A 16469-nucleotide genomic window follows, 5' to 3' on the forward strand; every position below is an offset into this window, starting at 1 on the left:
ACTTAGCAATAACTAGTCGCTCAGCCATCAGCAATATTTCAAAACAATTGTGGGCATCTTAAAGCAAATACCATTATTCCTTCTGGAGGCTGAACAATACACAGTAATTGTGGTCCATCTTTCTTGGATGTTTTACTTTTGACAGATTTTTAAAGCAATATTCTGAGGTTGCAGTGACGTGTATTTAAGGACTTCTAAGGTCTATATTCCCATATACTGCCTTTTCTCTCACTATAGTGTGGCTTAGTATAATTACAATGTTGTCTGTCCCAACCTCTGAAGAGCTGAGAAGTATGCCTGTAGCCTGGTGATCAGCAGAGACCAAGACTTCCCTCCAGAACTGCCTGTGTCTTTAAAAGATTTCATATGTTTTGGTGCCACTTCCATTAGGGTACTAGGAGGAGGTAGCAATGGATGCTACAGACTCCTCTGACGTCTCGGGATCCATGGCCTGAGACCCAAGAGCAAAGACATGTTTTTCTGCTATTGCCTTTTAGCGTGACCTTGAAACTGGGGTTCTGTCTCTAATACCGGTTTCGATGATTAAATTTATGCCAGTGATGGAGCCAGCACTGTATGGTAGCCATTGTAATGCCGTAGGAAGTTCCCACCTCAGTGCCAGATCCTCAGTAGTACTATTCATGTCACCATTTTTGGACCTTTCCTCTAATACTTCAGTGTTTCATGTTCAGTTTTGCACAAGAGTGATAGAGATCAAATGTGTCTCCTTACAGTAAGGTTGTGAACTGAAGAAATGGGAAGAATTTTGGCTTTGCTATACTCACCGTTAGTCCTGTAGAGGTTTTCAAATACCACTGTTGCACTTGCTGCATACATATCTCAAGTTCAGTTCTTTGATAATTCAGTTTCTAATAGCAATATTAGTAACTCCAAATCTCCATGGACTGATTCATGGTGCATTTCTCTATCCCAACTCTGTAGCCGTAGTTATTTTTCTAGTCTTAATCCAGAGCTTCCCCAGGCTCCCCAGATGTTGTCAGAGATGAACTTTGAACATTCCACAGCTCCGTCTGGGCTGGCTGGCAACTCTTGTCTCTCTTCAGCTTAAGACCTCAGAGAAGGATCACATACAAGATTACTGTCAGCTTCAACACTCACCTTACAGATAACACTTGTCCAAAATAAGCGTAACCAGATTCAGAATAGACTCTGGCTTAAATATCCCTAAATATCCCTTTGGGTCCTGTGATCCTCCAGAGCGTTAGTGTCTTCTCGTGTTGCTCATTATTGTCTGGAGATCGGGGGTGTGATAGGGGACACTGATTATTTGCTAGTGGTAGTGCATAGAAGCTTTTGAAGAGAAAGGCCTAGGTGCTTATCAGAATTTTCAGTTAGCTCCCTCTGTATTTCTCAGATGCCTTCCACCTCCCATCCTTCCAGCCTTGGGACTTCTGGACCATCTGGTTGCTGCTGTTTGGGAGGAGCAGTCAGGAGGGTTGCAATACGCAATAGAACGGAAGAATGATGCTGCTTTTGTCCACAGCCCTCACTCTGCAGCATAGATGCTGGGCAAAAAGTCACAAAAGTATAAATGCACAGAAATCATTCTTTAAGACAAGTAACCCATTATTACCTTCCTCTTGCAGCTTGGAAGCAAGCCCGTAGCTGGGGCTTGTGAGATTAGTCACTGGTCACTGTTACAATATTCCTGTGCTGCACTGAATGACTGAGAGCTGACCAGCTGATTTTAAGCCCTGCCTTATGCTTATACAATTTCTGTCTCTATATATAGCCTTTTGGCTGTGATGCTATTAACAAGCATGTGATTTTTTTAGGTCTTTTTCCTTAGTGACAACTAGGCCTGTGCTCTGTAGATTTGTTTTTCCATTCCCTTCCAGCCTCTCCAGTCCGTGCTCTGTCAAGATGTCTCTTCTAGCAATAAGCAATCTTCTCTTTTCCCTTGGTGATGGCATAGCTTGTGCTTGGGGGGGTGGGGCGCTTTAGCTCCCTTCACTTTTCCCCAGGATTGACTCTGCTGAGGATCTTGGAGATATCTGTTCTCTTCCCTTCATCTGGTGACACCCTGGCTTGTGTTGTATGGGGTGTCTGTTCCTGTCCATTTTACTGGCGATAACTGAGCTCATGCAGAATTCCAGCTCCTCTTTCCCCGGGTCCAACATATGTGCTGGGTTTCTGCTCGCCCTCTCCTGGCACCAGTGCTGTTCGTGCTCCTCTGTCCCCCCTCTGGAGTTACTGCCCAGCATGGTGCTGACTTCTTTTCCTCTCTCTTTGCCTGTGCTGCTTGGATGCTGCTCTGACTCTGTCCTGTCTCATGGAAGGAGTGGATGCGTAGGGAGCGGGAGGCAGCCACACAGCAACTTGAGGAGGAGGCAGAGGTGAGGAGCACGGTGGGAGGATTGGAGAGTCGCAGAAAAGGGCCGCAAGTGGACTTGAAGGCCGGAGAAATCTCTAAAAGTGCTCATTCCCTCTAACTTCTGTTCTCCGCTCCCCCCTGCAAAAAGACTTGACTTTTGGGTATAAGAGAAGATATCAGAAATTAAGAAATCTGTAATGTGATTGAGGAAGGAATGGTGAAAAACAATGGCTAGAATTAGAAAGGCAGACAAATACAAATGGGAAGCGAAATCAAATGAAATGATACAATGAGTGTGAGTTAAGGTTAAGAAAAGATACTGCAGAGGAATTGTAGATTTGCACTATCACGTCTCCAAATCCAGACTGGAAGCCTTTCTGGATGCTATTTGGAGAAAACTGGTATGTATGTCACGTTCTCCTCTCCCCCTATAAGGGAGTGGACATGTGCATGTTGGGGGCAGGAGGAACGGTGGGGGTCTGTGCACCAGTGGGTGACCAAGGGCCCAGAGCGACATGTTCTCTGCAGTATTTCTCAAGCCCGGCCTCTGTCATGGGTCCCCATGATTGTATTTGGAACAATTCCAGGTTCATTTCCAGGTAGTGGGAAATTTCTGCAGAGTTTGGAGATAAGGCCTTGGTTATTACTAGGGGTGGTTTCCTTTTAATTGCTCTTTCTAGTTGATTTAGTTGACTTCTGGCCTGATCTCTTCCTGGTGTTTGTGTTTTTTTGCTCCCCTCCTTGCCTCTCTCCAGAATATCACCAGTGAACCTTTGAGACTGGACTATCGGACCCTGGCTGCTTTGCCCAGCAGTGGCTTACAGAGAGTCAATCGCACTGTAAGTGAGGGGCTGTTGAGATGTGGGGTCCCTGCGTGGGGGAAGCCGTGGTCGTTCTGTTACCTGCCCTCTCATTGTGCCCTGGTGTGAGAGATGACAGTACTCTCTGTAGAGGAAAACTGGGAAGCAGAACTGTGGTAGACTTTGACACTGAAACAGGAGGTAGCAACAAAAGAAAGATTAGAATAAGAAAATGAGGAGAGCAGAGAGCCAGGTCACTTTCCATTTTGGAAAGGGAAGTGGCCTGTGTAATTGCTGAGACGCAAAAGGAAGTGTCTCAAACAAGGCAGAAGGAACAGCCCAGCAGGAGAGAAGGATACATGTGAATGGGAGAGTGCAGGGGATTTATCATGGAAGGAAGCAACTACTGAAAGCTACAGAGGAGGGAGGGGAAGATTCTTCCTGACACAGAAGACGATAATGTTGGGTGCACAGCTTAGCTGTAAATTCATTATGAGATGGTGTTTAGAAAGGAGGAGGGATGCAGGGTGCTGATACCAAAAGTATTAAAAGAAAGGCAAGATCCATCTAGGACTGCAGAAGGCAAAGTGGCAGTGACTGCATATCATGACTTAGCCCTGATACAGCCTTTGGATACTCCTGCCCCTGTGACCTGCATTTCAGTCCCCATATGTAGTGGCAGAGAATATCCAGATTTCACAAACTTCATAGATTACTAAGTCATCTGTCTCGCCTGTGTTGTTTAAAATCTCACCTCACCTCTGCATCTTTGCTTCCTTTGGTCATGTTTTATCTTCCCTGCATCACACCTATTCCACTGGGTATCTGCCTGCTCCTTCACATACATCCTCAGTCTTCACCTCCATTCCTTTCCTCCTATTGCAGCAAGACCACCCTTTGCTGTCATCATCAGATTCTGCATTCCCATTCCATTGTTTCAGGATCATATCTTTTACCTTTACTGTCTCCATCTCATTCCATCCAGACAGGTCTCCTCTCCTATTCGTCTATCCTCTCGTTGACTTCAGGCCCTCTTGCTTTTCTGCTTTCACACTGATTAGAGCCCTGTTTTGTCTCCAGCTTTGTCTCATTTTGTTCCTCCCCATACTCCCCAGCTTTTGGGTCTTCTCTCCTGGCTGTTCACACAGAAAAGTATTATCAGGAAAAGGTTTAACGTATTTTTAGCACCTCTTAGTGTAACTTAGTAGCTGGAAACAAGGGGAGAGCCAGCCCCATGCAAGCATCTGCCTCTTTGCTGGACAGCCCTAGTGTCATCCAAAGCAGAGCAGCATTTGGGAACTTGTGCCTTAGCAGTTCATGTCAGCCCAGGAACGCCTGGCACTGGAATGTGGGGCCAAACACACTGGAATGCCGGGTTGTATGGGCGGCATCTATAAATGTCCCATTTCAGGGGAAGGGCCGATTGGTGCCCATGTTTATCTTTTTCCAGCTGTCATTTGCCCAGCCCTGTCTTTGCTCTGATGAAAAAATATGTCTGCCTAGATTGTGACTACAGGGAGATATGGGCTTCAAGGACAGCAAGGTTCTGGCATTCCTTCAGGAGCTGCACCTAGCCTATTTGACGACTGCCTGGAAGACTCAGACACGGATCAGTCTGGCCAGCAGAAAAGCATGCGGTTCAATTAACAGGTTGTCTATCTCCAGGCAGTATGACTGGATTAAGATGACTAATGCTATTGCCCAGTTCCCATAGTATTTTTCTCTTTCTTCCTGTCTCTAGGCCAACTTTCTCACCACGTACATTCTCCTCTAAACAGCATCTACGTATCTTTTGTTGCCATATAGTTCCCTGCAAGGGAGTTGCAGGGCCTGCTGTTCTTCACACTGTTGAACAGGAGGAGGTGCAGACCTCTGTCGTGACTGCTATAGATTGCAGGTGGAATTTGTCATGAGGATTCCCCAAGAACTGCCCCTAAAGAAGGGGGAAGATGGTTGTCTATCTTGGATTAATCTGTATTGCTGTGTGTTGGTCCTTTTGTGAGCAAGATTTAACAAAGGCTTACTGAGATGCAAGCCTGTTTTGTTTGTATACTTTTAAAACCCCAGCTGAAAAATTCCAGTTGAAAGCTGTATGAGAATGCTCATCTCAGTGATGCCCTCCGGCTGTGCCAGCTTCTCAGTAACTTGATGTCTGCAGAGTACCCAGTGCACTACAATGTCTGGATACTGCCATCACAGTAATAAAAGAGCTATTACAGTCTCTGTCTTCTGCATAGTACAGGCTTGAAAACCATACCCATGAATGACTACATCTAGCCACAGCAAAACGTTTAAAATCTCCTTTTGCTTTCTGGACTCTAAGAAATGGAGATGACTTTACATCTCTCAGTAGTGTGTCACCATGGTTAGTTGATTAACAATCTGTACTTTCTAGTCTGAGTCTATTTCTGTTCAATTTCTAGCCATTGTTTCTTTCTCTGTACTTGTTCATTAAATTTAAAATTAGATTTGTTTCAGTGTCTGGGGCAAAGTGATGAATCAGAACTGCAAATGCATTTCTTCTGTATTTGCCTTAGAGGATTCAGGGTAAAACATGATTGTCCTGTCTGCTAGACTGGGGAGTGACAGAGGCAAGGCTGGGAAAAGCACGCTGCATTACCAAAATCTTTGCCTACCCAAAATAGAAATTGTTGCTTGTCTGATAAAAATAGCCCACTGTGAAGTAGAGGGAGCGAGGCATCTTGCACTGGAATACACTGCTCCAGGAGAAGCATTGGAGATTAAAGGGAGGGGTAGATGAAACTCGGTTCCAGTCATGTCCATGAACAAAACAGGGATTGAGGCTCCCCATGGACTATCAGACTTCATGCAGTCTTGGTGAGATGCCCATCTCCACAGTGCCCTAAAAGTGTTGTTTACTTTTTCACTTTGTGCAAAGCAAAGTAGGCTTTGGTGGTGGGATTCACCTGGAACCCAGGTTGGTCAGTGTTTGTGCTCTTCTGCTTGGCAAGGGAAAGCAGCAGTGGTGTCAGAGGGGCCAGGCTGTAGGACCAACAAACCCACTTTGCGGTGGTGGATTGCTGGCAGTGTTTTCATTACAGCATCCCCAATGAACAAATAATGTTCCTGAAAGTACTTTTTGCCTGGCATAACTTTATGTGCACTAGAGCTCTTGCTAGTGTAGTTTATGGCACTCTGGGAAAAGAAGGTTGGAATTTGGGGGGGGTTTGTTTGGGTTTTTTTGGTAGGGTTTTTTTACATTGGAAAGTCACATAGCTACAATAGCAAAATTTCTAAGGGTAGCACAGGCTTCAACTGTCTGCAGAAATATTATATGAGCCAGGGCTCTGCCAACCACTGCTTTAGGTTGGGTTGGGGTTGAGAAGGGTTAGGGGAGGGCCTCAGAAATTCCTGAGCCTCTCAGCTGCCATTGTAGTCACCAGCCCACCCAGCCCTTGAGAGCTATTTTTGTGAATGCTGCCATGACACAGGAGTTGGAGAATGTGTTCTGAGCAGAAGAGGTCTTTCTGCTCCCCAGCAGGCACTTGGATAGAAGGAGATTTGATCATTGCTCTCTGATTATCTCTGCTTCCCTGAAGAAGGCTTTGGCTGGGGTAACAAACTCTCTTTTATAGTATTAAAAGAGGAAAGGTCAGTGTTTCATCTTGGATGGGTACAGCTGAGCCTAGGCAGAACTGGAGCTCTGTTTCAGTCCTGCCTTCAGTAAGGGTGCTCAAAGAGATCTGTACTCTGTTAGCTGTTGTTTAGCTCTCTGTTACTTGTTGGTGTGTATTTTGATGAAGTGGGGCCATAAAAGCATGTTTGCCCATGCAGGTGTGATGGAAATGCACAGGGTAGACAATATGGTGATAACTGTGTAACTGTATGGAAATGCATTGGAGTGAGGTGAGAGCTGTTATTCTGTGTGACAGTGCTGGAACTACTTGAAAGTATGCTGGGGTGAGACAGTTGATGTTTGGCCAAGTGATGGTGGAGTTGAATTGAGGATGTGCTGAAGTGAGATGGGAGAGGATGTGTGCTTGTGCAGGTTTTGGCAATCAATTTTGCTAGAGAGCAGCAGTGTTACTGGTGAGCTGCTGAAGTGCAGGCTGGAATGTGTACGAGAGCTGGAAAAGTGGAGGGAGTGTGCTTGTGCCTGTCAACTACTTGGTGTATGTATTGCATGCTGACAGCAAGGTCCTCTCTTGGAAGTAGCATTCGGGATCACAAGATTGGTGGTAGAGTAGAAGAGAGGGAAGGGATGGTCGTGTGGGCATCAGTACTGGAATTCTTCTCTCCCCTGTCCTTCAACATCAGTAGCTGCTCTGTATTTTCTCCCTCCTCTCCTTTACTCTGTTCTCCTTATTTCTTTCTGATCCTTTTGTTTTCCTCTCAGCTTGTTCAGTATAATAAGGCCAGCTCCAGAATGGAGGGTGACTGCACTATGCTGTCTCTGCCAGTGGCACAGGACAGCCGGGATTCATACCCAGAAACAGCTGCAGGCCCGATCATCAGAAGCATGGCTGGCCTTCCTCAGGACCCTGCATCACCTGACAAGTGCACGAGCGGGGCAGAAAAGCCCCAACTAGACAAGCAGGATCTCACGGGTTGCCCCTTGTCCCAGGACCAGATGCCAAAGACACCAGAGCAAGAGTGTATGATCGACTCTCAGCCGATCCTCTTCAGTGAGAACCCCTTTGTGGTGGCTAACCGCAAGGGGAAGGCAGCAGGCAAGGCTTGCCTGGGGGGCCCGCCCCTGGGCTATGGCAGGGGGGGAGTGCTGAAGACCAACCTTTACTCCAAGGCAAGCAGTCCCACGGCATGCTGTGTGTGGCATGCAATCACGCAGTTAAGGCCATCTGCATTCTACTAAACCCCTGCGCATGCACTGGACCCCAGATGCCAGGCAGCACGAAGCCTGTGCGGGGGCTGGTCCCACCTAACACATGTGCTTCTCCAGTGTTGTGTGCAGAGGCTGTCAGTTGCTGACAGTCAGTGAATTGTCTTCCAGCCACTAATGTACCCCAGTTATTGCCAAGTGTGCATGCTGCTGAGCCCCTCTTTGAGGGGAGGCAGTGATGTCAGGTGACTTCCCCAATGTCTCTATGGGTGGGCAAGAGTCAGGCTAGGAGCAGCGGTGTTCCCTGTCTGCTGTGGTTGTGAGGAGGGAGTTGGCAGGGCTTGTAGAAGAATGGTGGTGGCGTCACGCTTATGTATCTGGGCTTGAACAAACGCAGCTGTTTTTAGACTTCTGAAAACTAAGAGGCAGTGCAGCTGACATAGTTAATCTACAGCCCAGGAGCATGCTGTTCCTTGAAGTGACACATTTCAGTATATCTAGGCTTTCAGATTTCAAGGGAGAACTTTGCTTTCTGCTCTGGGAAATCTGTGTTTAACTTTCTCACTGTTGCACAGGAAACCTGTGGCAGAGCAAGGACTAGACGCAAAGATACTATGTTCCAGATTAGCACCACACCACTCTCACCTTCTTCCTTTCTCAGCCTTTTGGGAGGTCTGAAAAGCAAGAGAAGCAAAACAACTGCAAACAAACAGCCCCCCCACTCAGAAGAAAAAAACAAACAAACAAAACAACACCCAGCTGTAGTTCTCTTAGATGTTTTTAGCCTAGTTCCTTGGTGAGAATTTGTTTTTCACAGATGTGTAGGCAGATAAGCATAGAGCAAAGCATGTAGTTGAATCTCTGTAACCTCTTTGTGACCTGTAAAAGTCAAAGGCTGTGGTTTGGACATTACAGACATCCAGCTTTAGAGTTCAAAAGATCAAAAAAGCAGTGGTCACAAAGCACTGACCCTTTTTCAAAGTAGACTTTATGCCAGATCAGCTATCATCAGTCTAGAGGTGCATGTCACAGTTAGCTGGAGCTAATCTAATTCCATATTGCTGTCAAGAGGGATCAGTCCCCCCTGTCTGCATGTTCTCCTCCTGAACTGAAGCAGTCATATGTCAGCTGGGTTAGGCAGCTGAAGTCCCTGAAAAACAGTATTGTAGAACAGCTCCTTCCTTGGGGATTGGTAAGCTGCATGTGCTGGCACACAGGAAGACTTGGATAGCAGTAGCCGGAAGCAGGGTGAGCAAGACCACTCTTTGCAGTGGAGGCATGGAAGTAGATCAGTTGATACTGCCACATTCTCTGACATTACAGTGCTAAGAAGGCTCAGATGATTTCTGTGCTCCAATATAAACTTCAGATCATGTCTCCTGGCTTGGTCAGTAGAAATACTATTGCCCAAGGCTGACTTGAATCGAATTAACATGATTCACTAGTGCATGGGTATGGTATTAATTATTGCAGAACCCTAGATTTGCTTAAACAGTTCTCTAAATCCCAAATGACCTGTTTCCATCTTTAGGTATCTAAAATACTTTTTAAATCGTGCTCCTTAATCCTGTGGACAGACTGCAGGTAATTATTGGGACTCTGCTCTCTTGTGGTAGCTGTTGGGGCTGGCTGTAGGCTGGCTCAGCCTGAGCATTGGGCTGATGGGGTCCATCTGTCAGAGAAGGGGAAGAGCATCTTCAGTCATAGGCTTGCCAAGCTGGTGAAGAGGGCTTTAAACTAGACATGCCAGGGGAGGGGAACCTCAATCCATCCCACTCCTACCAGTTTGATGCCAGGGCCAGCAATAGATGCCCAGAGCCTGGAGAAGGATCACAGGTCAGCAGGAGAGCACCTGAAGAGCACCACAAAGGAATTCCGGCCACTCCAGCCAGTAAGTCAGCTTCATCGGGGGCCCAACTTCAATGCCTCTATGCAAATGCACGTAGCATGGGGAATAAACAAGAGGAGCTAGAGACGTGCGCACGCCTGGAGGGCTACGACCTTATTGGCATCACGGAGACATGGTGGGATGGCTCCTATGATTGGAGTGTTGGGATGGAGGGATACAGGCTCTTTAGGAAGGACAGGCAGGGGAGACGAGGAGGGGGTGTCACCCTCTATGCCAGTGACCAGCTGGAGTGCATGGAGCTCTGCCTGGGGATGGATGAGGAGCCAACCAAGAGCTTATGGGTCAGGATTAAAGGGAAGGCAGGGACAGGTGACATTACGGTGGGGGTCTGCTACAGGCCACCTGATCAGGAAGACCGAGTGGATGAGGCCCTCTATAGACAGATAGGAGCAGCCTCACGCTCACAAGCCCTGGTCCTCATGGGGGACTTCAACCACCCCAACATCTGTTGGAGGGACAACATGGCAGGACATAAGCAATCCGGGAGGTTCCTGGAATGCATTGATGATGTGTTCTCCAAGTGGTAGAGAGGTCAACGAGGAGAGGTGCTATGCTGGACCTTGTTCTCACCAACAAGGAGGGGCTGGTGGGGAATGTGAAGCTCAAAGGCAGCCTGGGCTGCAGTGACCATGAAATGGTGGAGTTCAAGATCCTGAGGGCACCGAGGAGGGCGCACAGCAAGCTCACTACCCGGGACTTCAGGAGAGCAGACTTTGGCCTCTTGAGGGATCTGCTTGGTAGAGTGCCATGGGACAAAGCCCTGGAGGGAAGAGGGGCCCAAGAAAGCTGGGTAATATTCAAGGATCACCTCCTCCAAGCTCAGGAGCGATGCATCCCAACAAAGAGGAAGTCAGGCAAAAACACCAGGAGGCCTGCATGGATGAACAAGGAGCTCCTGGACAAACTCAAACACAGAAAGGAAGCCTACAGAGGGTGGAAGCACGGATAGGTAGCCTGGGAGGAATACAGAGAAATTGTCCGAGCAGCCAGGGATGAGGTTAGGAAAGCTTTGGCTTTGTTTTTAATAGAATTAAATCTGTCCAGGGACATCAAGGGCAACAGGAAAAGATTCTATAGGTACGCTGGGGATAAAAGGAAGACGAGGGAAAATGTGAGCCCTCTCCCAAAGGAAACAGGAGACCTGGTTACCCAGGAAATATGGAGAAGGCTGAAGTACTCAACAACTTTTTTGCCTCAGTCTTCACCGGCAAGTGCTCAAGCCACACTGCCCAAGCCGCAGAAGGCAAAGGCAGAGACTGGGAGAATGAAGAACTGCCCACTGTAGGAGAACATCAGGTTCGAGACCATCTAAGGCACCTGAAGGTGCACAGGTCCATGGGACCTGATGAGATTCATCCGCGGGTCCTGAAGGAACTGGCGGATGAGGTTGCTAAGCCACTATCCATCGTATTTGAGAAGTGGTGGCAGTCCAGTGAAGTTCCCACTGACTGGAAAAGGGGCAACATAACCCCCATTTTTAAAAAGGGAAAAAAGGAAGACCCGGGGAACTACAGGCCAGTCGGTGTCACCTCTGTGCCTGGGGAAGATCATGGAGCAGATTCTCCTGGAAGCTATGCTAAGGCACGTGGAATATAAGGAGGTGACTGGTGACAGCCAGCATGGCTTCAGCAAGGGCAAGTCCTGCCTGACAAATTTGGTTGCCTTCTACGACGGGGTTACAGCGTTGCTGGATAAGGGAAGAGCAGCTGACGTCATCTACCTGGACTTGTGCAAAGCATTTGACACTGTCCCGCACGACATCCTTGTCTCTAAATTGGAGAGATATAGATTTGATGGATGGACCACTCGGTGCATAAGGAATTGGCTGGATGGTCACACTCAAAGAGTTGCAGTGAACGGCTCGATGTCCAAGTGGAGACCAGCGATGAGTAGCGTTCCTCAGGGGGTGGTATTGGGACCAGCACTGTTTCACATCTTTGTCAGTGACATGGACAGTGGGATTGAGAGCACTCTTGGCAATTTTGCCGATGAGACAAAGTTGTGTGGTGCGGTTGACATGCTGGAGGGAAGGGATGCCATCCAGAGGAACCTTGACAGGCTTGAGAGGTGGGCCCATGCAAACCTCACGAAGTTCAACAAGGCCAAGTGCAACGTCCTGCACCTGGGTCGGGGCAATCCCAAGCACAAATACAGGCTGGGTGGAGAATGGATTGCGAGCAGCCCCAAGGAGAAGGACTTGGGGGTGTTGGTCAATGAGAAGCTCAACATGAGCTGGCAATGTACGCTCGCAGCCCACAAAGCCAACCGTATCCTGGGCTGCATCAAAAGAAGCATGACCAGGAGGTCAACAGAGGTGATTCTCCCCCACTACTCTGCTCTTGTGAGACCCCACCTGGAGTACTGCGTTCAGCTTTGAGGCCCCCAACATAAGAAGGACATGGGCCTGTTCCAGCAGTCCAGAGGAGGGCCACAAAGATGATCAAAGGGCTGGAGCACCTCTGCTGTGAAGGCAGGCTAAGAGAGTTGGGGTTGTTCAGCCTGGAGAAGAGAAGGCTCCGGGGAGACCTTATAGCAGCCTTCCAGTACCTGAAGGGGCCTACAAGAAAGCTGGAGAGGGACTTTTTACAAAGGCATGTAGTGATAGGACAAGGGGTAACGGCTTTAAACTGAAAGAGGGTAGATTTAGATTAGATATAAGGAAGAACTTCTTCACTATGAGGGCAGTGAGGCACTGGCACAGGTTGCCCAGAGAAGTTGTGGATGCCCCACCCCTGGAAGTGTTCAAGGCCAGGTTGGATGGGGCTTTGAGCAACCTGGTCTAGTGGAAGGTGTCCCTGCCTGTGGCAGGGGGGTTGGAACTAGATGATCTTTAAGGTCCCTTCCAACCCAAACCATTCTATGATTCTGTAGGTCCCTTTGGAAGGCTCTGTCTTTCCTATGCTCTGGGCTATTTATAAAGGTCTTACCAGTAGGTCAACAGCAATGGATGTGGCTGGGCATGAATCTTGTCTCCTTTCACTTGGGAGTGGCTTTTTTTGCTCAGTGTCTATACAACAGGAGGTTTGCTTAGACTGTGGCCCAGTCTGTTGAGGGCTAAAGAGAAGTTAGGGGGAAAGGATTCCTGGGGATGTCTTACAAGGCAGAAGGCTTTAACCTGATTCAGTTGGCCTTGCAGGGCGTTTGGATATGATCTCAGTTCCAATGTTTAATGTCATTCCCTTGCTGTTTCTAGCACTTTTTGCAAGTTTCTGCCATGTGACAGCTGCTGTTGGGCCCAATGCTAACTCTGCTCTCTCATGGTGAAGTGGCCCATAGTTGGCCTCGGGCTGGATGTCAGTGGTCTCCCTTGCCTCCTGGTCTCACTGCTAAGGGAGAGGCATGGAAGTTGCTGCTGTATGGTAACTATCTAGCTTTGTCTTCTTTCTTTCAGGCTCCTGCAGGCGAGTCTGGGACAGGAAATTCGAGACGTGAAACCCCCTATTCTCCTAATAATCAACAGGTGAGACTGTCCCCAGGACAGGCAATACGGGGAAAGGCAGGGAGGCATGCTTCCAGGGCAAGATGGCACCAGGGCAGAAGGACAGAGGAAGCTGAGTATGATTTCCATCCTTGAGAGTGATACCTTTGAGGTGGAGGGGTAACCATCACAGGAGGCAACTAGAGAACTAGGGGAATAACTCTGCTCTTTCAAAATGTCTCAGACACCCAGGAGTATAACTAGTTAGTCATAAACTCAGTGGAAAGTTATTACTCTGAGGGGTAACTTAATTCACAGGGTCATGAGCAGGGGAGTACTTAGAATGACTACAAAATGGTAGTTGTCTCTCTTTTTTGAGAATGGCCTCACCAATGCCTTATGCAGAGACTATTTAATTCTGGCAATTGGTATGTCAGAAGAAATGGAAAAGTCAGGATTTGGAGAATCATCTTAGGTCTGTAAACCAGTGCTACTCTGTCTCCCAGAGAGATCCCTAGTTCTGTTTGTGATGCTGCCAGCAACCCACATCAGCTGTTCGGAAGAAAATTGAAGGATCCTGCAGCAGACAATTATAGGTTAGCCTACCCTTAGGGAATGATTTTCTAAAACTCTGGTTAGAGGCCAACTTTCACTCTGAAATAGGAAGTTTCTTTCTTTCTTGTAACTTTTGATTTTTTTTTTTTTTGGTAAGCATTACCTATTCTCACTAGCTGTTCTTATTTCTCATATCAACTCTGATCTTTTCTTTTAAATCTTGCTAAGTCTTTGATTTCACTTTTCATCCCGTGGCAGTAGGTTTCACAAGTTAGTTGAGCCTTTTGAAGTTAAATACTCTTAAATGGATTTTTTTAAATTTTCCCTTCACAGTCATTACATGTTACTGTTTTTTATATTGGGGGGCTGGAATGAACTGAAAATTATACTTTGTACTCTATCCTTAGTCATTTTGTGTCTGTTGTGTTCCTTTTGGAGTGCAACTGTGCTCCAACTATTTGGTCCTACTAGCTCTGGTACTTACCTGATCTCTAGCTGAGTCATTTCAGTTCTCTAAGCTGGACAAAAGCTGTCTGCTTTTTTGCTAGGTTAGTTCAGCTCAGTGAGATAAATTGCATCATCTTGGGGTGAGGTGACAATTAACACTGGCTCAGGAGAAGGGTCAGGACCATGTGGCTGGGAGCAGTGAATAGGACAGTGGAGCTGTAGTGAGCAACAGTTCATTCCATCTTCTATTGCCTATCTTGCATCTCCCTCAGTTCTTAGATCCTTTGAAATTGAGTGACCAGCAGGGACACAGTAAGATTAGAAGAAGATACTATTCATTTTAGTAATACTGTTTCAATGCTTTCTGTTCCAGCTGCGTATGTTTACTTACTTGCTTTTCTGACAGCAGTTGCATACTGATTGGAGGTTTATTTTGGGCTGTTTGTAAGTTTTCCTTTTACCACAAGTGCAAATTTTCTTTTAAGATTGGGTTCTTTCTATCTAGAAGGAATGAGGTGGGGGTGATGCTCCTCATTCTACAATAGAAAGAGATCTATATATTAATTTGCTCTGTCTTTAAAGATCCTCAGCTCTCAGTTGAAAAAGAAGCCCAAATCCCAAAGGGTGGCCATGTAGCTGCTCATAGAATGATTTAGGATGGAAGATCTGGTCTAAGATCACACTCTGAGCGCGTCCAATTAGATCAGGTTACTCAAGGCCATGTCCAGTTAAATTTTGAACACCTCTAGAGATGGAAAGTCTGCATCTTTCTAGATGCCAGCTCCAGTATTTGACTACTGTCGTTGTGATTTTTTTTTTTTTTTTAAAAACTTGTATTTGGATGGAATGTCCCTTTTCCAATTTGTCATAGACAATTTTCATAGTACCCCTGATGTTTTTGTTTATCAGTGTTTTGGCATTGGAGGCTCAGTGCCAATGTCCTTGCCACTAGCAACCCTCTGGCTATAATGCCATCTGCTCTTCTAACTCAGGATGAGCTTGCTCAATGATAAATTGTTTGTCTTTAGAGTCCAGTGGTTTGTCATTGTCTAATTCCTGTGGCAACAATGACCGCTTCGTCTTCTCATAGCAGTCACTGCTCTGACAGTGGAAACTTTCCAGGTGAAACTGTTCACTCTCTCCTCTGTGGGCTCTGAGAAGAATAAACAAGGTCTCGCTAATGCATTCTATGGAGTTAAGAGCACCCCAGATGCAGGCATCTGCCTTTCCAATTTTAAGTTGGATGTCTCAAATTCCCTGTTATGTAGCACTTGCTGTAATTTGTAGTCTAGTCTATCACTTCAGGTTTTTTTATCATGAATTCTGTGTAGCTTGAGCAACATATTGAATAATCTATGCAGCTTTTTTCTTGTTTTTCTCTTTTATCTCTCTGTTCAGAGATGGGTATGCCATGAGAGATTCTATTAATTTCTTAAAGCATTTATAGCCAATTTCATGACTTTGTCCTTTATTTTAGCCTTTTAAGGTCTTCAGCAGGTTTGCTCACTGCTTTCATTTCTGAGATCTAGTCTGTGTATCATTTTGGTAGCCTTTTTTCCTTACTTGGTCTATGGCTGTTATGAATTAGTGACTCTGGCAGTTGTTCTTGAAGATGTCTTGGTGTCGCAATGCTGAGCCATTAGTCTTACTAGTGGCGTTCTCAACCTTGCATTCTGTACATGAGCTTTCTGTCATATTTACATGATTTAATACTTTTTGGATCAGAGCCTTCCGCAGCAGTCTCCTGCATGTCAGGTAAGGCTGTATCTGGTAGATTTAGTTCTCTCTGGATAATGAATGTTATACAAAATGGAACAGGTCCAACAGGTAATACTGAAGGACACAGGGCAATCACTAGCCTTGTGGCTTGTACATTTTCTGGGGATTCAGAAGACTTGACCTTCAGGTTGTTGCTCTGGAGTAGGAGTTTCAAGGAATTGCATCTCTAATTCTCTGCCACCATGTATTTTTAATGTAAATTCTTTGGTTTTGAAATCTTTTAGTCCAGCCAGAATTTATAGGCTTATTTCAGAGCTCTCGGAGAATTACTGAGGGGAGTTGAATCCTTTGTCCTGAGGCTGGCATCATGATGGTCTTGCCTGGCCTTGAGTTCTGCAAGCTTCTGGTGGGGGAGGAAGGAGGTGTTTGTGGTGGGTCTGTGTGTGCGTGCCAAGGAGGGCAGAGGGGCTTTCTCCATGGCAGGC

General features: G+C 46.6%; 1 protein-coding gene across 24 annotated transcripts in view; it reads left to right on the forward strand.

Moving 5' to 3' along the window:
• SCRIB (scribble planar cell polarity protein) overlaps window positions 1-16469 on the forward strand; it is a 127289-nt gene that overhangs the window by 80867 nt on the left and 29953 nt on the right. For 14 of the 24 annotated variants that reach the window (XM_076363669.1, XM_076363647.1, XM_076363655.1 and 11 more), the window contains 4 exons: window positions 2301-2357; window positions 3091-3174; window positions 7493-7900; window positions 13237-13305. In XM_076363669.1, the coding sequence (XP_076219784.1) occupies window positions 2301-2357; window positions 3091-3174; window positions 7493-7900; window positions 13237-13305 (618 nt within the window). The remainder of the gene's footprint in view (window positions 1-2300; window positions 2358-3090; window positions 3175-7492; window positions 7901-13236; window positions 13306-16469) is intronic. The other 10 variants (XM_076363652.1, XM_076363672.1, XM_076363656.1 and 7 more) reach the window with 5 other exon arrangements.

This window comes from Aptenodytes patagonicus, unplaced genomic scaffold (genome assembly GCF_965638725.1).
Source record: "Aptenodytes patagonicus unplaced genomic scaffold, bAptPat1.pri.cur scaffold_77, whole genome shotgun sequence".
Lineage (NCBI taxonomy): Eukaryota > Metazoa > Chordata > Aves > Sphenisciformes > Spheniscidae > Aptenodytes > Aptenodytes patagonicus.